Source organism: Platalea leucorodia (genome assembly GCF_965183815.1).
Source record: "Platalea leucorodia genome assembly, chromosome: 14".
Lineage (NCBI taxonomy): Eukaryota > Metazoa > Chordata > Aves > Pelecaniformes > Threskiornithidae > Platalea > Platalea leucorodia.
In genome coordinates this window covers 11,867,069-11,887,956 of record NC_138836.1, presented here as the reverse complement: position 1 = coordinate 11,887,956, position 20,888 = coordinate 11,867,069, and the positions used below count along the sequence as shown (strand labels likewise).

General features: G+C 49.7%; 1 protein-coding gene across 2 annotated transcripts in view; it reads right to left on the bottom strand.

Moving 5' to 3' along the window:
* The window catches only part of STX8 (syntaxin 8), a 107,594-nt gene that overhangs the window by 30,474 nt on the left and 56,232 nt on the right, over positions 1-20,888 (bottom strand). Inside the window, exon 7 of one of the 2 annotated variants that reach the window (XM_082326672.1) lies at positions 9,292-9,393. In XM_082326672.1, coding sequence (XP_082182798.1) covers positions 9,292-9,393 — 102 coding nt within the window. Of the gene's footprint in view, positions 1-9,291; positions 9,394-16,918; positions 18,145-20,888 lie in introns of those variants that run through there. The other variant, XM_082326671.1, reaches the window with a different exon arrangement.

Here is a 20,888-nt window from a genome sequence, read left to right as displayed (position 1 = left end):
AGAAGATGTCGACTGCCTTTTGCTCTCCTATCCATGCCCCCCTCTTCTCCCTCTCCCCTTACGCTGTCTCCTAATGGGGAGGGACGCCGTTTCATAGCTTCGGACTCAAACCCCTGCCTGACTTACGTCTCACAGCCGAGTCCCAGAACTGCCACTCGCCAGCCCCCTTGACCATCATTTGGGGTGTCCTTAAATTTAGGGCTCAGCTACTGAACAGCTGATTAGTTTGCAACCTCGATGCCCACGCATCGCCACTGCCACCTGAAAAGCAAACCCCTTGGCAGTATAACGTAGCAAAGTAATTTTTCCCCACCTCAGGTTACACCGATCAGCTTGCGACTGCCCTTCTCCCTTAGGCAGTCACGGCGCCAAGCCTGACAACATGCAAGAAGCAATGGGTCAGTGCCCTCAGACACACGGTGTGATTTTTGGGGTTGTCCTATGCAGGGACAGGAGTTGGACTCGATGATCCTTGTGGGTCCCTTCCAACTCAGGATATTGTATGATTCTATGATTCTATGATTATTTATACTATACTTGCTGTGCAGCCTTAAGTGAACCATTTCACTCGTGTCTCTGCCCGCCAGAGTTACCCAGGGAGACACGCTGGGGGTCACCGCAGCCAGAAAAAGGCACGTGGGAAGAGGTGGCACGGGTGCAGAAGACCCAGACGAGCGATCACTGGTTGAATCCACCAAGCCAGGGCTTGGTGGGAGGATGGAGAAGGCTGCGGTGGTTCTGGAGGGTCTCAGTGCCACAGGGCGAACTCTCACTAAATGAAGCAAGCTGGAGGGCTGATGCACACAGAGCTCCAGGTCTTTCCCTTCAAACTGAACGTTATCTGGGATAGGTACCCCAAAAGTAGGGGGACTGAGCTGCGGCCGCCTGTCCAGCACCGGAGAGGAACCGCAGCATCCGCACAACCACGCCGCGGGAGGGAAAAAGTGATGTGAGCGACCGCAAGCCTGTCCGATTAACCTCAGCAGGATGGAGGCTCTACAGCAAACTGAAGACAGACTACTAGAACATGGAACTAAATGGTAAACAGGGTAGAAAACACAGGGACTGTACTGAAGGGAAATCAGGTCCAACAGAGCTAATCAGGTTAGCCCGATAAGATAATGAATTTTCTAGACAAAGGAAGCGTGATAGATCCCATCCACGCAGACTTCAGCAAAGCATGTGATACAGTGCCACGTGGGAAATTATTAAATGAAAAAGATGGGGATTAGCAGAACTGTAAGGCCAGGAAAATGGTGAAAGGCGAAGGGGCGTTGAAAGAAGGATCAGAACGGATGGAGGTCACGAGCAGAGCTCCTCAAGGAATGGTCAGGAGGCTGATCTTATTAAATATTTTTATTAATGACCTTGGCACAAAAAGTAAGTGTGCTAATGAAATTTGCTGATGACACAAAGTTGGAAAGCAGCATCAGCAGAGAGGAAAGCTGGGACAGCATACAGGGAAAAAATGGGTAACTTTGAAGACGAATGGAGGAAGCTTGAAATTCAACGGGATGAAAGAGGAAGCCACGCTCTTGGGACGGACAATAGTTTTTGCTATGAGCTGGAAAGAAAATGAACTCAGGCGGAAAACGTTCAAGAGTGAGAAAGGCCCAAGCAAACAGCTCAAACCTCAAACTGACTGAGGCACCAACGTGCTGTAACTGAAATATTTCCAGCACCCAGGGAAGCACTAGAGCCGGCGGGCAAGCCATGGTGAGAAGGCTCTGGGGATGCTGCGGTCGGTTCTCACGGCTAAAAAAAAGTTTAAGTAGGAAGAAGTGTTAAAAAGGGTTTATCAGACAACAGAGAGATTAATTTAGGAGATTAAAATGTAAAGATGCTTGTTCAGCCCCACAAAACAAAAGCTGGGAGGGAACACTGGGTGATCTCTTAGACACACACATTTGGGGGCTAAAATAAAAAAGGGGAAAGAACTATTCAAGACACCAGAACAAGGGTTGCACGTGGGCACCATGAAGTATCCCTGACAAGTCTAGGCTGGAAATAAGTTTATGACCATTGCAGCCTTCCAATAGGAGTAATGGGGGGGAAAAAACAAGCTTGTTCTCAGAAATTTATCTTAAAGGGATCCTGTGACCCAGAAGGCTCTTCCCATCCCTTCCTGCTAAACATGCACAGAGCCGACACCACCAGTAAACACCGTGCTCCTCACCTGGAACCAAATTCATAAAGCAGCTCCAAAACATCTTTTTTAAAAAAACAAAACAAAACAAAACACAAAAACTATTTATGACTGCTTAGGTCCATCCTCTTTCATCAGCTGAATCCATTTCAACACCTCAGCATGAGCAATTTTAAGCCAAATACTGAAGTTGTGAATAGAGCATGCGTGAGGAGGAGGAGGCACGGGGAGGCCACGAGCCGGCGGGAGGGCACAACGGCACCGGGGGAGAGAGGCCCAGGCTGCTGGGCACACGCTACCAGCAAAGGCATCGTCTCAGCACCTGGAGGGACCTTTTTTGCAGTGTATTTGCTGGGTCGGAAAGCACGGTTTGGGATGTCCCATTCGCATCCCGCGAGCGCCTCACCTGCTCCTCGGGGGCTCAGAGCTAACGGAGCAGAGAAGGGTTTCATATCACGGGGAAACAAGATGCCAAGACGACAAATGAACTGGAAGTCTTAAATTAGCAAAGTGCTGAAATTACGGGACCTGCCTGTTTAAAAGTTGTTCTATAAACATAATTAATGAAGCCACATTTCCCACTATGTCCCTAAGCTAATCTGCTTTGAGGCTTCTCTGATGTCTAATGAAACTTGAGCTCACCCTGCGTCCCCTCCCCCAACAGGGCCCTTAATTGGGTCTCTCTAATGAGGGTAGATGCCCAAGTAAGCTTGGAGTAACTTCTTACCTTTCCGACCTCTATCTCGAACTAATTTCAGCTTCAGCTAGCCAAGGGGTTCAGAAGTCAGTGGGGCAAGGTGGGAGGAAGAGCACGGCCGCGCACACCCAACGGGGCTGCGAACCCACCGGTTCCTCCCCAAAGCAGGCTCACCTCCGGCAGACCTGCGCCCTCAGGGTGAAGGAGAACGAGCTGTAGGAGAGGAAGAAAACCCTTCAGAGAGCTCAGCCGAGAACTACAGCGCGAGGGAGGACGATGCACAAGGTAGCAAGGCTAGCGGAAAGCTAAAATCTGCAGCGAGATCTGTTGGGCTCCCGGTATTTGCCCGCAGGCTGGCTGGCAGCAAGCGCGGGCTGTAGGAGAAGGGAACGAGGAGACAGAAAAGCCCAGATGCAACTCCATCTTCTGTTCAAGCACCGACGGCTGCCCCTCGGCCGCCTCGCTGGGCTGCTCTGGTCCTGGGAGGATGGAAATGCCGATGCATTTAAGACACCAGCGATCAGCGAAGACGGCAGCGACGAGCCCAGTTTAACCAACAGATTCATCGTTCTGCTGCTAAAGTTTCTTTTCAAAGCTTTCTCGCAGGGGTAACAGCTCAGAACAAACTTTTCAACAATTCAATTGCTTAAAATGGAAGAAACTGAAGGAGGGAAAAAAATAATTAAAAAAAAATCAGGAAAATATATAACTTGTCAGGCCAAGAAAACTCATCCCGCCGAAGCACGGACAGGTGACTCAGGGCCAGCGCAGTTGTCAGAGCAGCACCGGGGAGGAATATCGGTGTAACTTCTCCGAGAGTCAGATTGCAGGAAAGGTTGATTTAATGGCACGCTACACCAGCTTCTCCACTCCACTCAGAAAAAAATAAATCGGTGGGGACTTAGACTCATCTGAACACCCAGCACACGTCAGAGGAACAAACCTGAGTAACTGCCATCCATAATTTATAAAACAAATTGAATCCATGGCAAAAATACCCATAACTTAGAACAGAGCTATCGTAGAATCTGGCAGAAAAAGGCCCCAGCCTGAGTGAATCATTATTTTCTAGAGGAAACCTTATATAATCCAAGCCACTCTGTTTTAAAACAAATTAAACCTTCCAAAAACTCAAATTAATAGGTTTGGCAAAGCTCTGTCTTTAATTCCGGTATTTTGGTGATTTGCTAAGATAAAAAAACCTACCTGGTACCGACTAACTTTACGGCAGCCCAGACCCTGCTTTCGGCATCTCCCAAGACCTCCGTCGGAAGGGGAGATGAGCGCGTCTACCTGGGGCCAGAGGAAGGCGATTAGATTGCAATGCCATCTTGTGGAACAGGAGAAAATGAAAAAAAGTTGCTCGGCCGCTACTTTGCAATTGTATATTATTTTACAGGACATAGATCTTGGCCCAGCAGGGTCTGTGCGGTGGTTGCTTCTCATTTTCCTCGTTTCTCTGAACGGCTAGAGGGGGGCACGCAGCGATAACTGCAGAGACGTGGTCTGCTTCCCGCACTCGCTGGGAAGGGGATGGACACGCCTGTCCGAAACAAGAGTTTGCTCTTTTTTACTTATTTTTAGCCTTTACTATGACAAAGTCACATCCTTCTGTGCTGCTGCCCCAGCAAACCAGCCTTTCTCCTCGGCTACAGGAGAGCCACCAAAAAGCATGACTTGGGTAGGATCAGGAGCAGGACCACACCAGCCCCCGGGCCCCCCCCAGCCCACGGTATAGTTTAGCAAGACCTGAAGAACGTTTCTGACTCCACGCATCGCACAGCTTGCCTGCAATCACCTCCGCATACATCGCATCTGACCCTTAGGCTCCCAGCTGTGTCCTGCGTCACTAAAATCCCTGTGTTTCATTCTTATCACAAACAAAGCCTGGTTTAACCATCCTCTCTGCAGGGAGATGCCTACTTACAAGTCTTTAGGTAAAAAAAAAAAAAACCAAACAAATTTACAGAAGTTAAGGATGGGGAAAGTTACCAAAAAGCACCATGCAGGTAAGCCAGGATGTAGCTGTGGACAACGACAGACTTTCTCCTCTCCACGATGATCTGCAAGCCACCGCCAGGGAGAGAGAATCACAGAACCACAGAGCGCTTTGGGCTGGCAGGGACCTTTCAAGCCCATCCCGTCCATCCCCCTGCCATGGGCAGGGACATCTTCACCCAGAGCAGGGTGCTCACAGCCCCGGCCAGCCTGGCCTTGAACGTTTCCAGGGATGGGGCAGCTCCCACCTCTCTGGGCAACCCCTGCCAGTGTCTCACCACCCTCAGCGTAAACAATTTCTTCCTTATATCCAGTCTGAATCTCCCCTCCTTTAGTTTAAAACCATTCCCCCTTGTCCTATCGCTACCGGCCCTGCTAAAAAGTCTGCCCCCATCTTTCTTCTGAGCCCCTTTAAGCACGGCAAGGCCGCAGTGAGGTCTCCCCGCAGCCCCCTCCTCCCCAGGCTGAGCACCCCCAGCTCTCAGCCTGGCCTCACAGCAGAGCTGGGCCACCCTCGGAGCATTTCGGTGGCCTCCCCTGGCCCCGCTCCCACAGCTCCGTGTCCTTCCCGTGCTGAGGACCCCCGAGCTGGACGCGGGGCTCCAGGGGGGTCTCCCCAGAGGGGGCAGAGGGGCAGAATCCCCCCCCTCGCCCCGCTGCCCACGCTGCGGGGGATGCGGCCCAGGAGACGCTTGGCTCTCTGGGCTGCCAGAGCACATTGCCGGCCCATGGCCAGCTTCTCATCTATCAGTCCCCCCGAGCCCTTCTCGGCAGGGCTGCTCTCAATAATAAGAATCGCGGAGTCTTTGCAGACTCCTGACTAGCACTGAATGCTTGAGCCTGATGATGAACAGAAATAAAACCAACCCACACCGGTGCATGTTGCACTGAGCGGCCGTGTTTGGGCACCCCGACAAAACCTGCACCCACTTATCTGAACTGGGCTGCACCCCCAGCCCTCGGGGACGTGACGCGGTGGGACAGCCTGGGCTCCAGTGGGGGTCTCTTTTCAGGGCACACATTTTCCTTTAAATATTTTTTTTTTCCCAAAATCGGAAATATTGAACATTTTTGGAAAATGTGGAAATTTTTTCCGATTGGAATTGGAATGGATGGGATCACAGTTAGGCTATCTCTACCCAGGAACACCAAAAATACTGAAGGCATCAGTCATTAAGGTGTTGTGGTATTTGCCATATCATCAGGTTGTTCCAGCTCAAGGGTTTGTTTGGGGCAAATGTGTTCCTCCCCCCCACCCCAGCATCTCAACCTTAGTTATACTTTCATTTCTTTGCTTATTTTTAAATGCAGTTCTTAAGAGGACATTCTGAAGGTTAAAATTCCTAATTAAAAAGTTAGTGAGAAATGGTTACTGAGTGTTACTCTGCACAAAAAACCACCTAAAGGTATGGAAAGTGGGAGAGAGCGAGGACAAACCAACCCAAGAGAAGCAGTGGTAAAACTGAAAGGTCAGGGCTGTGCACACAGGCATTCCTGCAGCAAATGTGGTAAAGCAGCCTAGCATTTGATTAATGATTTGCGTGTACATTTTGGTGAAAGCTCAATGCGAATTTCTGAAATCTAAGAAATATGTATGTCCTGACATCCCTCCTAAATGCCCTGCATAAGCTGAAAGGGAATAAGACAATGCCAAGCGGCGTGCAAACACTTGCCGGCAGACGACTGATGATTTTCAACAATAATTTCATAAATGCAGCAGACTTTAGTATATCCCACGATTACTCTTCGGCTGGGAGCTCCCCCCGACGCCAGCGTGGGCTGCCCGGGGCCACCAAGGGAGACGGGCTCCCACCGGGGCAGCCTTCACCGGGCAGAAGCACGGGGTGGGATTGCCAACAGCCCTGGGGTCAGCAAGAGAAACGGCATCGCAAAGAAGCTGCAAACGAAACAACCCACCCGAAACAACCTGCAGGTTTCTGCCGGGACCGAGCACGGGCAGAGGTGCGGGCGCTGCTCTCTGCAGCGCTTCTGCCCCCAGCGACGCCTGCGCTGAGCAGGTAGCACCGAGGGCCGGCCGCGGCACAGACCACGCCGGTCACTGGAAACAACCGCCAAAGCTTGAAATGATGTTTGCATGAGAGCGAGACGTTGAAATATTGATTAAAGTTGGATTTCATCAGCAATACTTTGATTTTATTATTATACTGGCCGCTAACAAAGACACACCCATTAATGCGTTACATTCCTGCTCGTAAAAGGGTGATTATTCCACTATTCACGCCAGGCTGCTCTGCTTGTATCCACAGCCAGCGGCTCCAGTACAGGCACTCATCAGAAAAATAAAAAGACATTCTGATTTCAAAAATGAGGCAAAACCACGGACACAGGCACATGCTGGAATATTGCAGACTGGGTCCAAGCCAACGCCTGCATCCCGGGGAAGGAAGGGGTGGGCAAGGGCAAGACTGAGCACTTCACCCCGGTTTAAATCCGAAGGAACAGTGCAAAAACCAAAGAGTTACTAAAGATTTTATCAATTTAAACGTTGGAGGGGAGAAAAAAAGCACTTTGAAAAAATTACCTAGCAGGTGCCAGTTTTCCCGCTGCTTGGCTTTGTTCAAGGAATAATTGTATGTACACAGAGGGTTTTTCTGATCTTAATATGCGAGATGTTTCCAGCGCCAGGGATAAGGGTGGAAAAGGGATGGGAAGAATGCCGTTAAAGGCTGTGTCTTCCAGCGTTATTGTTCTAAAACTCATGCTCACGCCGAGTAAAACAGCTATCTGAGGCAATAGCCTGTTTACATATGCCCAAATTGTTATGCAAACACGGGAAGACCTATTGGAGCAGAGGGAGCAGGCACCAGCGGCAGCGCTTCTCACCACCCCTTGCAGAAAAATGTTTTTCAATGTGGAAAGGGTGAGAGAGGTCACCCCCAAGGAATCCAGCCCTGGATCCTCCCAGCCTTCGCCTCTCCCATCCTCCTCCTCTCAAATTCCCCAGCACAGCCAGCATGGGCTTCCGAGTTAAAAAGACAGGCTCAGTACCCAGCAACATCGTCCGGGGGCTGCATTTGCATGAGGAACCCCAAAAGGGGGAGAAATACCTAAGGAGGGAGAAGCTGTCCTGGACGAAATGGGGTTCACTGCCTGCCCTGCGCAGGCATTTGGCGTCGTGCTTCCCTGTACTCGTGCAGAAAACGAAACCGCAGAAACGAAGGGGAGACTCCAAAGGCACACAGGGGCACTTGGCATCACTCAAGTGCGATTGTTTTTAGATGAAATCCACCTTGCATCAACATTAAAGATGTAAAATAAAAAAGTCAGTCGTGAACTCCGCAGTCACGCCTTTAATTCTATCTGTAGTTGGTACGAGAGAAATCAGAGACAAACACCTCTGACAAGTCAGCTTTAACCTCCAGAAGAGGCCACAGATTTTCATCAACCTGTATCAACGAAGCTTTCAAAAAGTTATGACTGATGAAGAACCAAATAAATCCCTGAAACAGATCGTCAGTGCTTGAAAAACATCTCATTGCCAGTCTGAGCTCAGTTGCTTTTGCTGCTAGATCATCACTCCATGGAATAAAAGCTCCCCACCGGCCAGAAACCTTTTCTCCACCCAGATGTGTGACCAAGTCAGCTCTCAACTTTCTCTATACTAACCTACATAATTTCAAAAAACACAAAATTTCATTAACTTCTGGCCATAAGTCAAATTTCTACAGAGCAGAAATTAATCTTGTTAGCATTTTGAGTCCTCTAGAGTGCCAAAACCGAGCCACAGACACCAAAAGCGGAGATGCTGTTTGCAGAAGTGTCCGGCCACCACCACCTCCCCACGGACACCCTCCCCCCGCCACTCCTCAGTGATATCCCCCAAGATACCGACACTGTCTGCGTCCCCACGGCACCCTCCCGCAGCCACTGCAACCCCCCAGCTCCTCATCCTGGAGAGGAAACCTGCACTCAGCCCCTTGAGATGTATAACCTCGCTCTGGCTACATGCAACAGGAGTCCAGTTGAGCTTTACCAGCTTGCTCGTGGCTTGAAGAGTCACCAGCAAGGATTTCACGGCTGGCAGAGCGTGAATGCCACTTGGTTGAGAACACATTCCTGCAGGACACCACCAGAAATGTCCCTGCGGCATCGATCCCCGCTGAGACTGGTTTGTGAGAGCTGGTAGCTAGCAAGTTTTTTAAACCTAATTAACGCGTACCGCACTCGTTTCATACCGTTCTACAATTTCCGATCAGAATATTGTGCAATGCTGGAGTCAAACGGCTTCAGGAAGTTAACTGTGTCAACACTGAGTGAGTCAAACCTGCAGCGGCAGCTAAGGTCACGTTTGAGTTTGGAGAGGTGGGGTTTTTTAACTTTTAAAAGAAGCCGTCCTGGCGGGGAGCAGATTGCACCCAGCCTCCGAGCGCTAGGCTGGTTTCTCATCATTTAATAACAGGGGAGGATTTGTGCTCAAGCCATTTCCTACCACAGGACGTTGATTTCTTATCCACCATCTTCACATGCCGCGTCTGGTTGCGAAGCTTGTCGTCCGTGTTTTCAACCAGGTTAGTGAGGTCGTCGATGATCTCTGGGGAAAGAGAAACACGAGCATTAATCTCTGAGCCCTGCACATCACTGCTCAACAAGCACGCTCCTGCTGGAAGCTCCCAAATGGAAACCAGCTGCATCCTTCTGCCTTCCAGTATGACAGGCCAGTGTTCCCCACGCACTGAAAGGTCCAAATCCTGGGAAATGCCACACAAGCGGCTTCAACTTCAGATTCAGCGCACTCCTCCGCTGCAAGAGTGAAGGAAAAAAATACAGCCTGCAACTGCAGGATCAGTCTAGGTAGCCACGGAGTATAAGATGATGGCAGCCACAAAACACTAGCCAAAGTAAGAGAATTGGTGCATATGCTCTAGGAAATCTGAAATTTCAGTCCCTGGAACAGAGCGTCTCCACACTTGGCTGTTACACAGTCGTTACGGCACATTCGGGATCACTATCTTCATAAACGCTTTCGCGAGCACGCGGCGCCGTCCCCAGCAAGCGACCGCGGAGGAGACACAGCCCGCCTCGGCTCCATCCCCGAGATGCGCGGGGATGTTCTGCCCGCAGCTCCAGCGACCCTCCGGGAAAAGGAAAGCGAGCAACATTTCTTCTACATCTATTTTTAACAGAGGGGAAAGGAAAATTTCAAGCCAACCCACCCGCAACCTCATGTTACCGATGACTTAAATTTTGCCAGGGAAATCGGACCGGGTACAAGGCTTACACCAAGAGTGGTTGTTGGGTTGGGGTTTTTTAACACTGAAAATTAAAAGCCACATTCAGGCACCAAATTTTCTTCTTGCTGACAGTTACGCTCTAATTTTCTTGAAATACACAGCCGGTGCTTCTTGCTGGGTGTATGAATACGTCGCGTTTGAGTTGCTTTCTACTCTGCAGGTAGGAACGGCTTTTTTGGGGCGTGATAAATCAGGAGGAGGACAGCAGCCAAAACCTGAATGTGACTGCAAAGCATCTTGCTCTGGTTACACTTCTAGCACTTTCCCCGCTATTGATCACTGTGTTCGCACATCTAGTCTGCCTTTTGGGCCAGGCGGGGGACAGCGGCCGTGCCAGCTGCTGGGTGCGGCGCCCTCCAGGCATTTGCACCCGGGCAGATCCCGGCACTGCATCTCTCCGCTGCCGCGCTGCTGAAACCCCCAGGTTTGACAGACCGTAAGCAAAAGAAAAAGTTAGAGCGCATAGCGTTCAGTTAGTGAGATATACTAATGTTCTGCCCATTTTTATGCATCATAACCCTGTACGCATGCTGGCTGAGGGTTAAGGAAAACAAGTCCCATCAACAGGACAGGGCCCTTACTAATTAGCCTTTATTGTTCTGACTGTATTCCTTCAAACAAGACATTTCCCAAATCCCTCAACTAGGAAAAGGGATGACACTAAAGAGGGGATTCCCTGTACTTGCAAAACTTCCCTGTGACACTAGAATAAGGCCTTGAGCTTGCAAGGGTAGTGCCAATACGTGACATGAGGTCTTGCAGCTTCTCAAGAGCACCCGTACACCTCCGCTGGCCGTCGCTTTTACACCAGCGCTTGGAAGGGAACGGTTTCCTCCGCAATTCACTCTCCTGCAGCAAGAGACGTTCGCTATGCAGGGTGCTTATGTCCTGAAATCTTACCAAGTAGCAGGCGTTGCTCTAGATACAGAGATAAAACCACTTTGAGGATCCATATGGGTAACAGAAAACAAATATAAAATAATCAAAGTTCTGAAGACAAAAAGGAAATTTTCAAAGGCATACGGAGCACGGAGGTTTTACTCTCCCAGAGGGCTGGGAGATTTAGGAATCATCCTTTTAATGCATGCTTTTTAAGTCTGCCCCACAAGCGCTCCATCATCTCCAGCGAATCCCTATGTAAAACGATATCAGCATCTAAAAAACCTTGTACTTTGAAAATATCTATCTATCTTAAAACAAGAGCTCCTGATTCACGCCCCTGCGCCTAAACCATCTGAGTATTCACACGAAGGGAGGGCAGAGGGCAAACATCAGCTGCTTCTGTGTGGGCAGCCTCAGCTTTATCCTGCAGCTCCAAACCATTCCCCGCTCCTGTGGTTAAGCAGCATCACCCCACCAATGCTGCTTCTTCCAGGCACAAACCCTCCGTATTTGTGAAGTTGTTTAAAATACTCAAGATTTTAGTGTTCATCCTACACCAAAACACATTTCCCCAAGCGATGGCAGGTACTTTATTTGAACTTCAGATACTAATTCTCCTCTGCCTCCCACCCAACTTCCCCAGGTCCAACATCTGCAAAGCCACCAACACTTTGGGGAAACTTTGTCTGTCTGGCGTGATTCAGCACACTGGAAAGCCCGTACAAAGCTGCCTGCAAAGGCACGCTTTCTCATGTTTGCCTCTAAATGAAAAAAAAAAAGTGCCGAAAGTTCCCATCGTTGTCAAGGACAAAGTGATAAGCATGCTTGGGAAATAAGAGACTTTCCTTTGTCAATGCTGACCAGACCCTCCTTGAAAAACATCCTGGTGAACAAGCTGTAGCTCAATGAGAACAAATGCGAGCAGGAAAATTTTCTGTCATCATTCCAAAGCCCAAGGCATTGCAATTGGGATTATATCTAGAGCCTCTCCTTTCCCATCCCCCTGCCAAGCCATTCCCGTCAGCCCAACCAGCAGGAGCCCTTTCTGAACCAGAGGACTGGGCTGCACAGCTCGGGAGGAGCCTTCCTCCCTGTCTGTGTGTCCCTTGATACAGGCAGGTTTCGGGGAGCAGGCCAAGCACGTAGCCCAAAGCTCCACAAGCAACCAGCCCTTTGATGTAACGCGTGGTTAAGACCAGGAGTGTTGGGGTGTGCATGGCACAACCACGAGGTCCGAGTAGGATCTTCCCCTCCACCGCTGTGCTGGGGCTGGCGTGGGGAGAGAGCCCAGGGAGGTTCTTACCCCATCACCCCTTCAATCAGAAGCCTGGACCAGCAGGTTTCCCAGGCCAGGGTGCCCTTGCAGCCACCAGCACCCTGCACAGAACCACCCACCCCACCAACACCCTGCACAGAACCACCCACCCACCCCTCCAGCCCCACCAACACCCTGCACAGAACCACCCACCCACCCCTCCAGCCCCACCAACACCCTGCACAGAACCACCCACCCCACCAACACCCTGCACAGAACCACCCACCCACCCACCCCTCCAGCCCCACCAACACCCTGCTGTGGTCACACTCAGGTTCAGAGCAGCTCTCGACCTTCGTGTAAATTAAAGAATTTCTCCCCACTCTAAAGCCAAGGAAACACAGTGGAAATACGTGCTGAATAAGGCAGAGTTGAAAACTGGTAATGAATTTCTAAGGTAGGCAGAGCTGCTGCCAGAGAAAACGAACTCCAGGGCGAAGGAAGCCCTCAGAGCACCGGCAGCCCTCCCTCGGCGCTCGGCCGGCTCCCGAGGACCGCGCTTCTGACAGATGACCCACCTGCGGCCCCTTTTGCCCTTCAAGCCGCCGACTGCATTCGGGATGAAAGATTTTTCTGTCACCTCCCATTTACCTGGCTAGGCAAGGAGCAAGTTAAAAAAAAAAAAAAATATATAGAAACCTGAAAACGGGGAAGGAGCGAGGCTCCCCCGTCGCGGCAGAGCAGGCTGACTGCTGAAGGGCTGCCCGGCACCTTACAAAAGACGCGTCGGTAACACTGCCCTGCACGCCACATCCACACCGGTAACGCAAATCCAGCCACGGTCTTCTTGCAGTGAAGCAGGATCTTGAAGCAGAAGACAAAACCTACTGCACAACCCCAGTATTAAACTCTGAGTAATTTAAGCCCGGCTGAAGTGGGAGAAGTTTGAAGGTTGCTCCTCTGGTGGAGATGAGCTCAGGCAGGACCTCCTGTACCGGCAGGGACTTGAAAAGGGGTGCGGCAGCCTCGCTGGTCGCTGCGCGCGCGCCCCTTTGCAGGGTCAGGGCATCAGCCAGGCCGGTTCACCGCCTCTCGAGCCGACGGCAGCCGAGGCAGCCCAGCACCGGAGCGGCCGGTCTCCGTGGGGCAGCACAGGCAGCTGCGTGGGCATTACCAGTTCTCCTCGTTCCCACAAGGCTGCAGCAGCAAAACACAAACCCGTCTCTAGAAATCTGGATGCTTTTCCCGGTGATCCAAGCTATAACATTTGGGCTGGAGCCCTCAAAAGGGCAGGATTCCTTCAGAAGCCTGGCATCTATCACACGGCAAAAACAGCAGTGGGCTTTACTGATTTGAGATCCATACGTGCACACCTTAAACCAGGACAAAAGTCCCGGACGGTCTCCGTTTTGCGGACACGAGCCCGTCTGCAGTCCTGCCCTTGCTCCTCCGGCTACGGGAGCCGCGATGGAGAGGGTGTGGGCAGCCCCTGGGGGGACGGGGACGAAGTCCACACGGGGGATTTACAAGCAAAGAAAATGCGCAATGAGGAAACAGCAAAGCAAGCAGGTGACGGACAAAATGTAGGTTGATATATTCTGAAATATTTGACCTTTTTTTTTAAAAAAAACCCCCACAGCAGCGGTTTTTGATGTCGGGTGATGTGTTTTGGAGCAATGCAGAGCAGCCAGGCTGAGCGCGGGTCCAGGTCGGAAAAGGTGGGAGAAGCATCCCTGTGGAAGGCGGGAGAGGCTGGGAACAGCAGCCGTACGGTCGGTCGGCCTCGCCGGTTCCAACGTTAGCTCTCCCTCCTGCTCCTGGAGAGCAGAGAGGGGTTTACTGGGGAAAGCGTGAGCCAAGTGAGGAAAAGTTCCTTCTGTTTATTTTTTTTAAGAAACAAGCACCAAATAAATTTTGGGTCTGTTTAATATTTTGCATTAAACTTGAAATATTTTTGCCCATAAAAACAAAGACCAAAACCATTTAATCAGATCTGAACTTGTCGCTGCATCAGCTATCACAGCCAGAAAATGAAAGCTTCTAAGCCACAGCTGAACGCAAAGCGTTTTAAAAAAATTGCTCATTGAATCGCTTTGCTGGTCACAGCAAGCTGAGGCACTATCAGTGCCTACAGCCAGCTTTTAAAGAATCAAGAATGGGTTGATTGACCCAGACCAGCACAAGACTCAGAGATGCGAGCACGTAAGTGTTAAATATTTCTTTTCCAAGTGTTATTGAAATAGAAAATGAAAAGTGAAGCAACTGGTCTGAGCCCTGGATCGTACGCGCTTTCCACTCTGCTCTATCGCGCTTGGCTTCGCAATCTCAAATGATACAGTAAGGGCTGAGAAAGATGATCTTTCTAATATCTCTGAATGAAATGGTCGCAGTATCAGTCACACCAGCATCACATCCTGCTGCCACTGGTTTCTGGGGTCCGTCCACGAGCGTGTGTTCAGAAGGACTGTGCTAGAAGTGACTACCGGAACATAAAAACCTCGCCTGAAATCGCAGTGGGACAACAGCCTGGTAGCAGCAGTAAGGGTGTATTTATATACATCGTGAAAATCACATCTGCTATTACCTAGAAAAAAAAAGATTTATGCAAAGGACACCAATAGAAGACAGACGACAAAAAACTGAGCAGAAGAAATTATATGCAATCCTAGGAATTTCTCAGGAAAAAAGGTCATTCTTCATATCCTTTTTGCTTCAAAGTCTTTGCCGCTGCAATAAAAATCAGAAACAGTCTGTTTTAATTCCTAAAAACACCGATGCCTTCCCTAAAAAGCTGGTTCTGCTTCCCTCCAGCCAGGGCACGGCTAATTTCAGAGCATCCCGCGAGACAGGAATCCCATCCGTCATCCCTCCGGGAAGCGGCCGCACATCGTGCTCCAGCGCCAAGGCCTCGCGCGGGATGGGCAAGCAAACCCCGAGCTGAACCCAAGCCAGGCGCTGGAGCCGTCTGCTGTGTCCAGCCGGATCCTGTTGCTTTTCTCCTCGGTTCCTCCTCAAACAGGCTGCAAGCTTCAGGCACTGGGTTTGCCCGCAGTCCTGTCGAGCAGCATAACCTGAGACCACAGGCCCTCCGTCACGGCCGCCAGCTGCCTTTCCCGTATTCCCAACTTCTCTGTTGACATTTCTAACAACGCTTCCTATGGGTTTGAAATCGGACTTCTCTGGCAGCCCCATCTTCTGTGTCAACTCAGCCATCAAGTCTTTCTACAGCTGGTCAGAAGTTTTCCAAGGGAACAGTTTCCACTGGAAAACCGTTTGACAGATGATAAAAACAGTACGTCCCAGAGCGCTCCGCACGCCCGGACCTGCGGCGTTTCACCTCCTTGACGATGCCCTTTATGCTGAAACGCATCCCTGATCAGCTTGAAGCGAATAACCAGCTTCAGCTTGCAAATGAAATTCTTAGTTTTGACAACAAAATGAGAAGCCCAAACGTTTCCAGAGACCAAAAGCCCCTTTTCCAGCCCGTTCAGCCACTCCATCTTTCCTGCCTTTCCGACCCCAGTGCCAAGACCCCCCCAGCGCCCGGCCAGCCCCGCTCTGCTCCAGCAACACTGAAGACAGCGCAGCAAGTCAACTGCTAGGTCATGAGATCCTACTAAAGACACAAAATTCATATTGCATCTTTCTCCGCAGGGACCACACAGCAGCAAGCTACGCCCGAGTTACGGGGCATGCATCAGCGCTGCGCGTTTTAATCAAAAAAGGCCTAACTTACAGCACTGCAAGTCACAGCCTGAAGTGCAGCACGTGGAGACGGAGGAGATGATCCTATCCAACCGCTATGGATGCTGTCCTCACCGGGGCACCATGAACCGAGCCCCCGAACCCCAGAGCCCTCCTTGCTGTTTCTCCCATTAAGGAGCTCATGAGAGAGAAGGAGAACTCGTTACGGAGAAACGTGGAGCAGGCCGTTAAGGGAGGGAAAGCCAGGCAGTGGCGGAGCCGGAGAGCCGGGCCATTTCGAGGAACGCTATGGTTTATTTTGCAGGAAACCATGTGGGTTTTTTCCTACTCTTTCTCCACTCAAGAGCAGGGAAACGATCTGGTTGCCTTTCCATCCTGCTGCGTCTCCCTGTTCCTACCCACGTCCCACACAGCTGCACCAGCTTTCTGATGGGATGGGAACTTTTTTTTAATAATTCTCCTTAAACATACACGGAGTCCCTAGGAAAGAGGAACATCCAGATCAGGCTCTTGTGCTGCCAGAGTTCTGCTTTCATACCTGACTTTACACTAATTGATTTTCTGTTTTATTTAAAACACGTCAAAAGCCTCATTTAGTTTTGGCAGCTCTGCCTTCGAGTTGCCCTCACTCTGTCCCTGGAGCAGGGAACCCAAAAGCCAAGGGAAAACGGCCACATGAAATACGGCCCAGGCAGAGAGAAACAAAGCTGGGGTTTGGTTGCAGTTCAGCAGAACAGCATTGCTGACCAAATGTTTCCTTGGAATTGTTTGGATTTTCCGTGGATTTAAATTTACAGATCACTCGATAGTATTTATTGATGAGTAATGCATCTCCACAGTATACCCCACTGTGAGTCATGGAAGACTGCAGTCAGCCTTAAGAAAAACATATAGAGAACTAAAATCCATAACATTTTATGCTACGCAAAAAAATTACAATAAGGCTGGAATTTAGTGGAGAAGCCAAGCAGGCTTTCCCTCCCTCCTTCAGGTCTCTGGTGCCTCAGGAGAAGAGCTAGATACCAAAGAAATGAATCATATATTGAATGCCAACCTCTATACGTCCAAACCCCATAATTACATGTTAATAAGAAAGCAAGCATTGTTCAAAATGCCAGTGGTATGAAATGAAGATTGCAACTAATGTAAGTACATCAGAAACCTAAAGAACCTTAGCACGATGTGCCAGCTGTAACGTCAAGGCAGAGTGAAAAGAGAAAAACACAGTAAAAAATACAAGCCAAGAATCTTAATTTCTCTCCATCGCTGCTAGCCGTGCCCGGTTTTTGCAGGCTCTCTGATGTGCGCAGCTCTCCGTGCCACAGGCGACGTGTTAGTGCAGTCATGGGCTGCTCCTCGCTGTTCAGCTCCAAGGTAATACTCAAAATCCCACTGGTGTTCGTGCTGATCCAAGCTCTGTGCTGCTCAGGACGCCGGGATACCGACCCTTTCTGCTGTGATGAGTTTTGCATTTCAAGCAAAGACCAAGATTCCTCCTCCCACCTTCCCAAATTTAACTGATGACATTTAATGTCTTCTTTGGCAGAACTTCACAAAAGTATTAAAAAAAACCCAAAATACCAACTTCTCCAAGGGAGCAAACCAACTCGTTCCTCTGTGTTTCAGCTGTCTCACTCTTTAGCTCTTCTAATTTACAGGGGCTTGGTGGTCCTTGGAGACAGTCAGGTTCAGAAGACCTCTTTTGGCCTTCTGTCGGGAACGCGTTTTACGACGTGCCACGTGTACGTAGCAGTCCCAGCGCTACAGGGAGGCAAGAGGGGATCCCACCTCCCGCTGCTTCCCCTGCAGCGCTGCTGGGGTCCGGGTGGCACAAAAACCTTGCTCCCTTTCCCTGTTTCTGCCCTGCTGGGCGATGGCTCTGCTGATGAAGCGGAGGGCGGCTGGGCTGCAGGATCCCCAGGCAGAGTAGGGCAGGAGCGGGCAGACTTGCTTTCTGTCCAGGAGAGCAGGCAGGGAAGGACAGCTCTTCTTCCCCACGAAGCTGGTCAGCGGCCCCAGCCTGCCCTCCAAGCTCAGGTTAGCGGCCTGAGGCACTCGATGATGCCTCGGCTGTCGCAGCAGAAGGTCGTCCTTCTCCCAGCGTGGAAACTCCCTGTGGACTCCAGGCCATGCCAGCTCTCCGCCCTGAGGAATCCTTGCAGAGGAACAACTCCTGCAGGCCCAGGATTGCTCCCGGCTCTCCGAGTTCCTGAGAACAGTGAAAAACGCACAGACTGGAAAGAACAAACTGCGCCAGAGTCCTACGGCCTCCGCCGGGCGTTTGGGCAGTGAAGAGCTGCCCGAGCGCCCAGCTGAGAAGGCCAAGGACCAGCACATCCCTCCAGCACAACCCTTTCCCACTGGCTGACCAAACCTTCAGCATCTTTAAGGATAACACTCGCTGAAACAAGAGGAGGCTATTTGTTCTGCTACAGAAAACCCTGCCATCTGCTCCAAGGACTAAGAGGACACGTCCAGGACCACTGTTTCTACCACACACCACCCTTCAGACCGCAGCCAAGCAGACTCGCTCATCCATCCCAAAATATTATCCCAGATTATATCTGGGTCAAACTTTCATAGCCACGAGCAATACAGAACACTTCATCCTCTCGAAAGCAGGTCCGGAGGCAGCAGATGGTGGTTTGAAAATACATGGTAGTGACAAAGAACCGTCCCAGGCCATCAGCTGTGGTAGCCCTCAGCGGATCACTCGCAGCCAAAGAGCAACGCTGGGAAAACAAACAGTGGTATCGATTCCAGCAAACACAGTTATTAGCTAGACTTGTTATTTTAAAAGCACACAGTGAGAAGTTTTCCCTTTTCCAGCTGCTTATTTTGTTTTATTCGAACAAAACCCATGGACATTAATTTTAGCTGTACTTAATTGAATAATTTCTCTGGGGAATAGTTCAGGGGGAGTTTTAAAGCAGCCTGTTTCCAAGAGCCATTACTAATTGGCATATACCACAGCGTCAGTGTGCCAACCAAAATAGTACGCTTTAATGTTACTGGAACTACTCTCAGTCCAGATGTGTTGAGAACTTGCAGTGATATAAGGCAGGCAATAACTATATTCACATGATATAGTATTTTGAGTATCCTTCCCCAGTTATCTGGGAGGAGATAATAGTCTCCTTCACTAGAAGTATTCGAGTGTAAAGCCAGGTCATTCGTTCCTCCCCTTTACTCCCACCAAGTGACCTTTCCTTTTATTTACTGTGTTTAAAGCAGACCAGCACAGTTACCTAGTTATCAAATGGACATTAATATAAAAAAAAAAAAACCAACACCAAATCCTCTTGTAAGAATTATAAAAGGTTGTCTCCAACCTACAGCTTTCACCGAAGTCAACGCTGCCGTACACCCAGCGCACCCTGTTCGGTACGCTGGCACGCCAAGCCCACGGCACGCACGGGCTCCTTGCACTTGTAATCATCGCTTATTTTTATTCAAATCCAAAATCTGAGTGCTCTAGCAACACAAACGTAGAGATTTTTAGGTCAGACTATTAAAACTTCCAGCAAAATCTCCAAGTTATAGGGACAATGGTATTAAACTGTTTTTCTACAGACTTGACTTGGAGAGAAAGCAAGGAAATACTGCTAATAGATAAAATAATCACAAATTCTGCATCTCCAGGAAAGCCCGGAGCACTGAGAGACTGGAAGCCTACTTACATTTGTATAACAAGACCCTGCCAATTAAAACACTTTTCCTGTTACGATATGTTTGTTTTCTGCAAACTCACAGCAGAAAATGAAAGGACAGAAGCTATTTCAGACTCCGCATTTGTTTGTTTTCCCTTTATCCAAAATCCAAGCAGGATTTTCAAAATACTGCCTTCCTAAATTCTTCTTAATATTCACCCTTACTTTCTTCTGGTAACTCTAATTTTCCCAGGTTTGTACACCATTGCCATACTTTTCCAGCGATATCAATAGCTTTAATTACAAATACACATCAGTTGCCACAATTACACTAGGGCAGAAGGCATAGCAATTCCCCGTAAAACACCACTTGGCTACTGAACACTGCAAGTTTAGGTTTCCAGTCCATGTCTCAAAAAAAAAAACCAAAAAAAAACCCAAAAAAAAAACCCACTTCAGTTATACTCCACGGAGCTGTTGTCACTTTAAGATCTACTTGACAATTCCTACTTCTGCACTACTTAAACTGTGGACCCATGGCAGAAATGTAATGTAATCCTTGTGGGTAGCAAGGAACCAGGCCTTAGTCCCACTGAAAAGAAATAAAATGAAACAGTGAGACAGCATCTCATGTACTTGGGTCACTGCCACCTCGACCCAGATATACACCTTTCCTCCACGAGATGAAAATCAATTCGCATCCATTTTCACGACCTTGAAAGTAACTGTAATTAATGCATCTACGGGAGGACTCTCTTAAAAGCCAGCACGTTGCCTACTAAGGGTTTACTCGCACGAGGTGCTCCCCATAAATCCACCCTCAGCTTGCATGCCATCCGTCAGCCCAACAATACATCACGACTGCCCGACCCCGGGCTGGCCAGCGAGACGGGGCTGTGAACGTCTCTTTGATGAACTGGGGCTGTGAAGGATGCCGCCGCACGCTGATGGATAACCCTCCGAGGCCGGCTCCTTCCTCCCGGACAAAGGCCCCGTCACTTGGGAGTCCCGGCAGAAGTTTCCCAAGCACCTTCGAAAGAAAAAAACCTCATTTCTCAAAACCTGCCTACGAGACAGCCCCAGCTCTAAAGCGATTTAAAGCGATGATTATAAATGGCTAATGTCATTTTGTCCCCAGGAGAAAAATCACCGAATTGTTCGGCTTTGCTGGGAGCGCGGCCGAGCAGAATCGCCCCGCTCCACCGCAAGCGCCTTCAAAGAAACCCTGAAATTCCTGAGATGTCTAGCAGGCTGCGCAGGATGTATAAACTCATTCCTACTCAAATTAAAGAAAACTCCATCC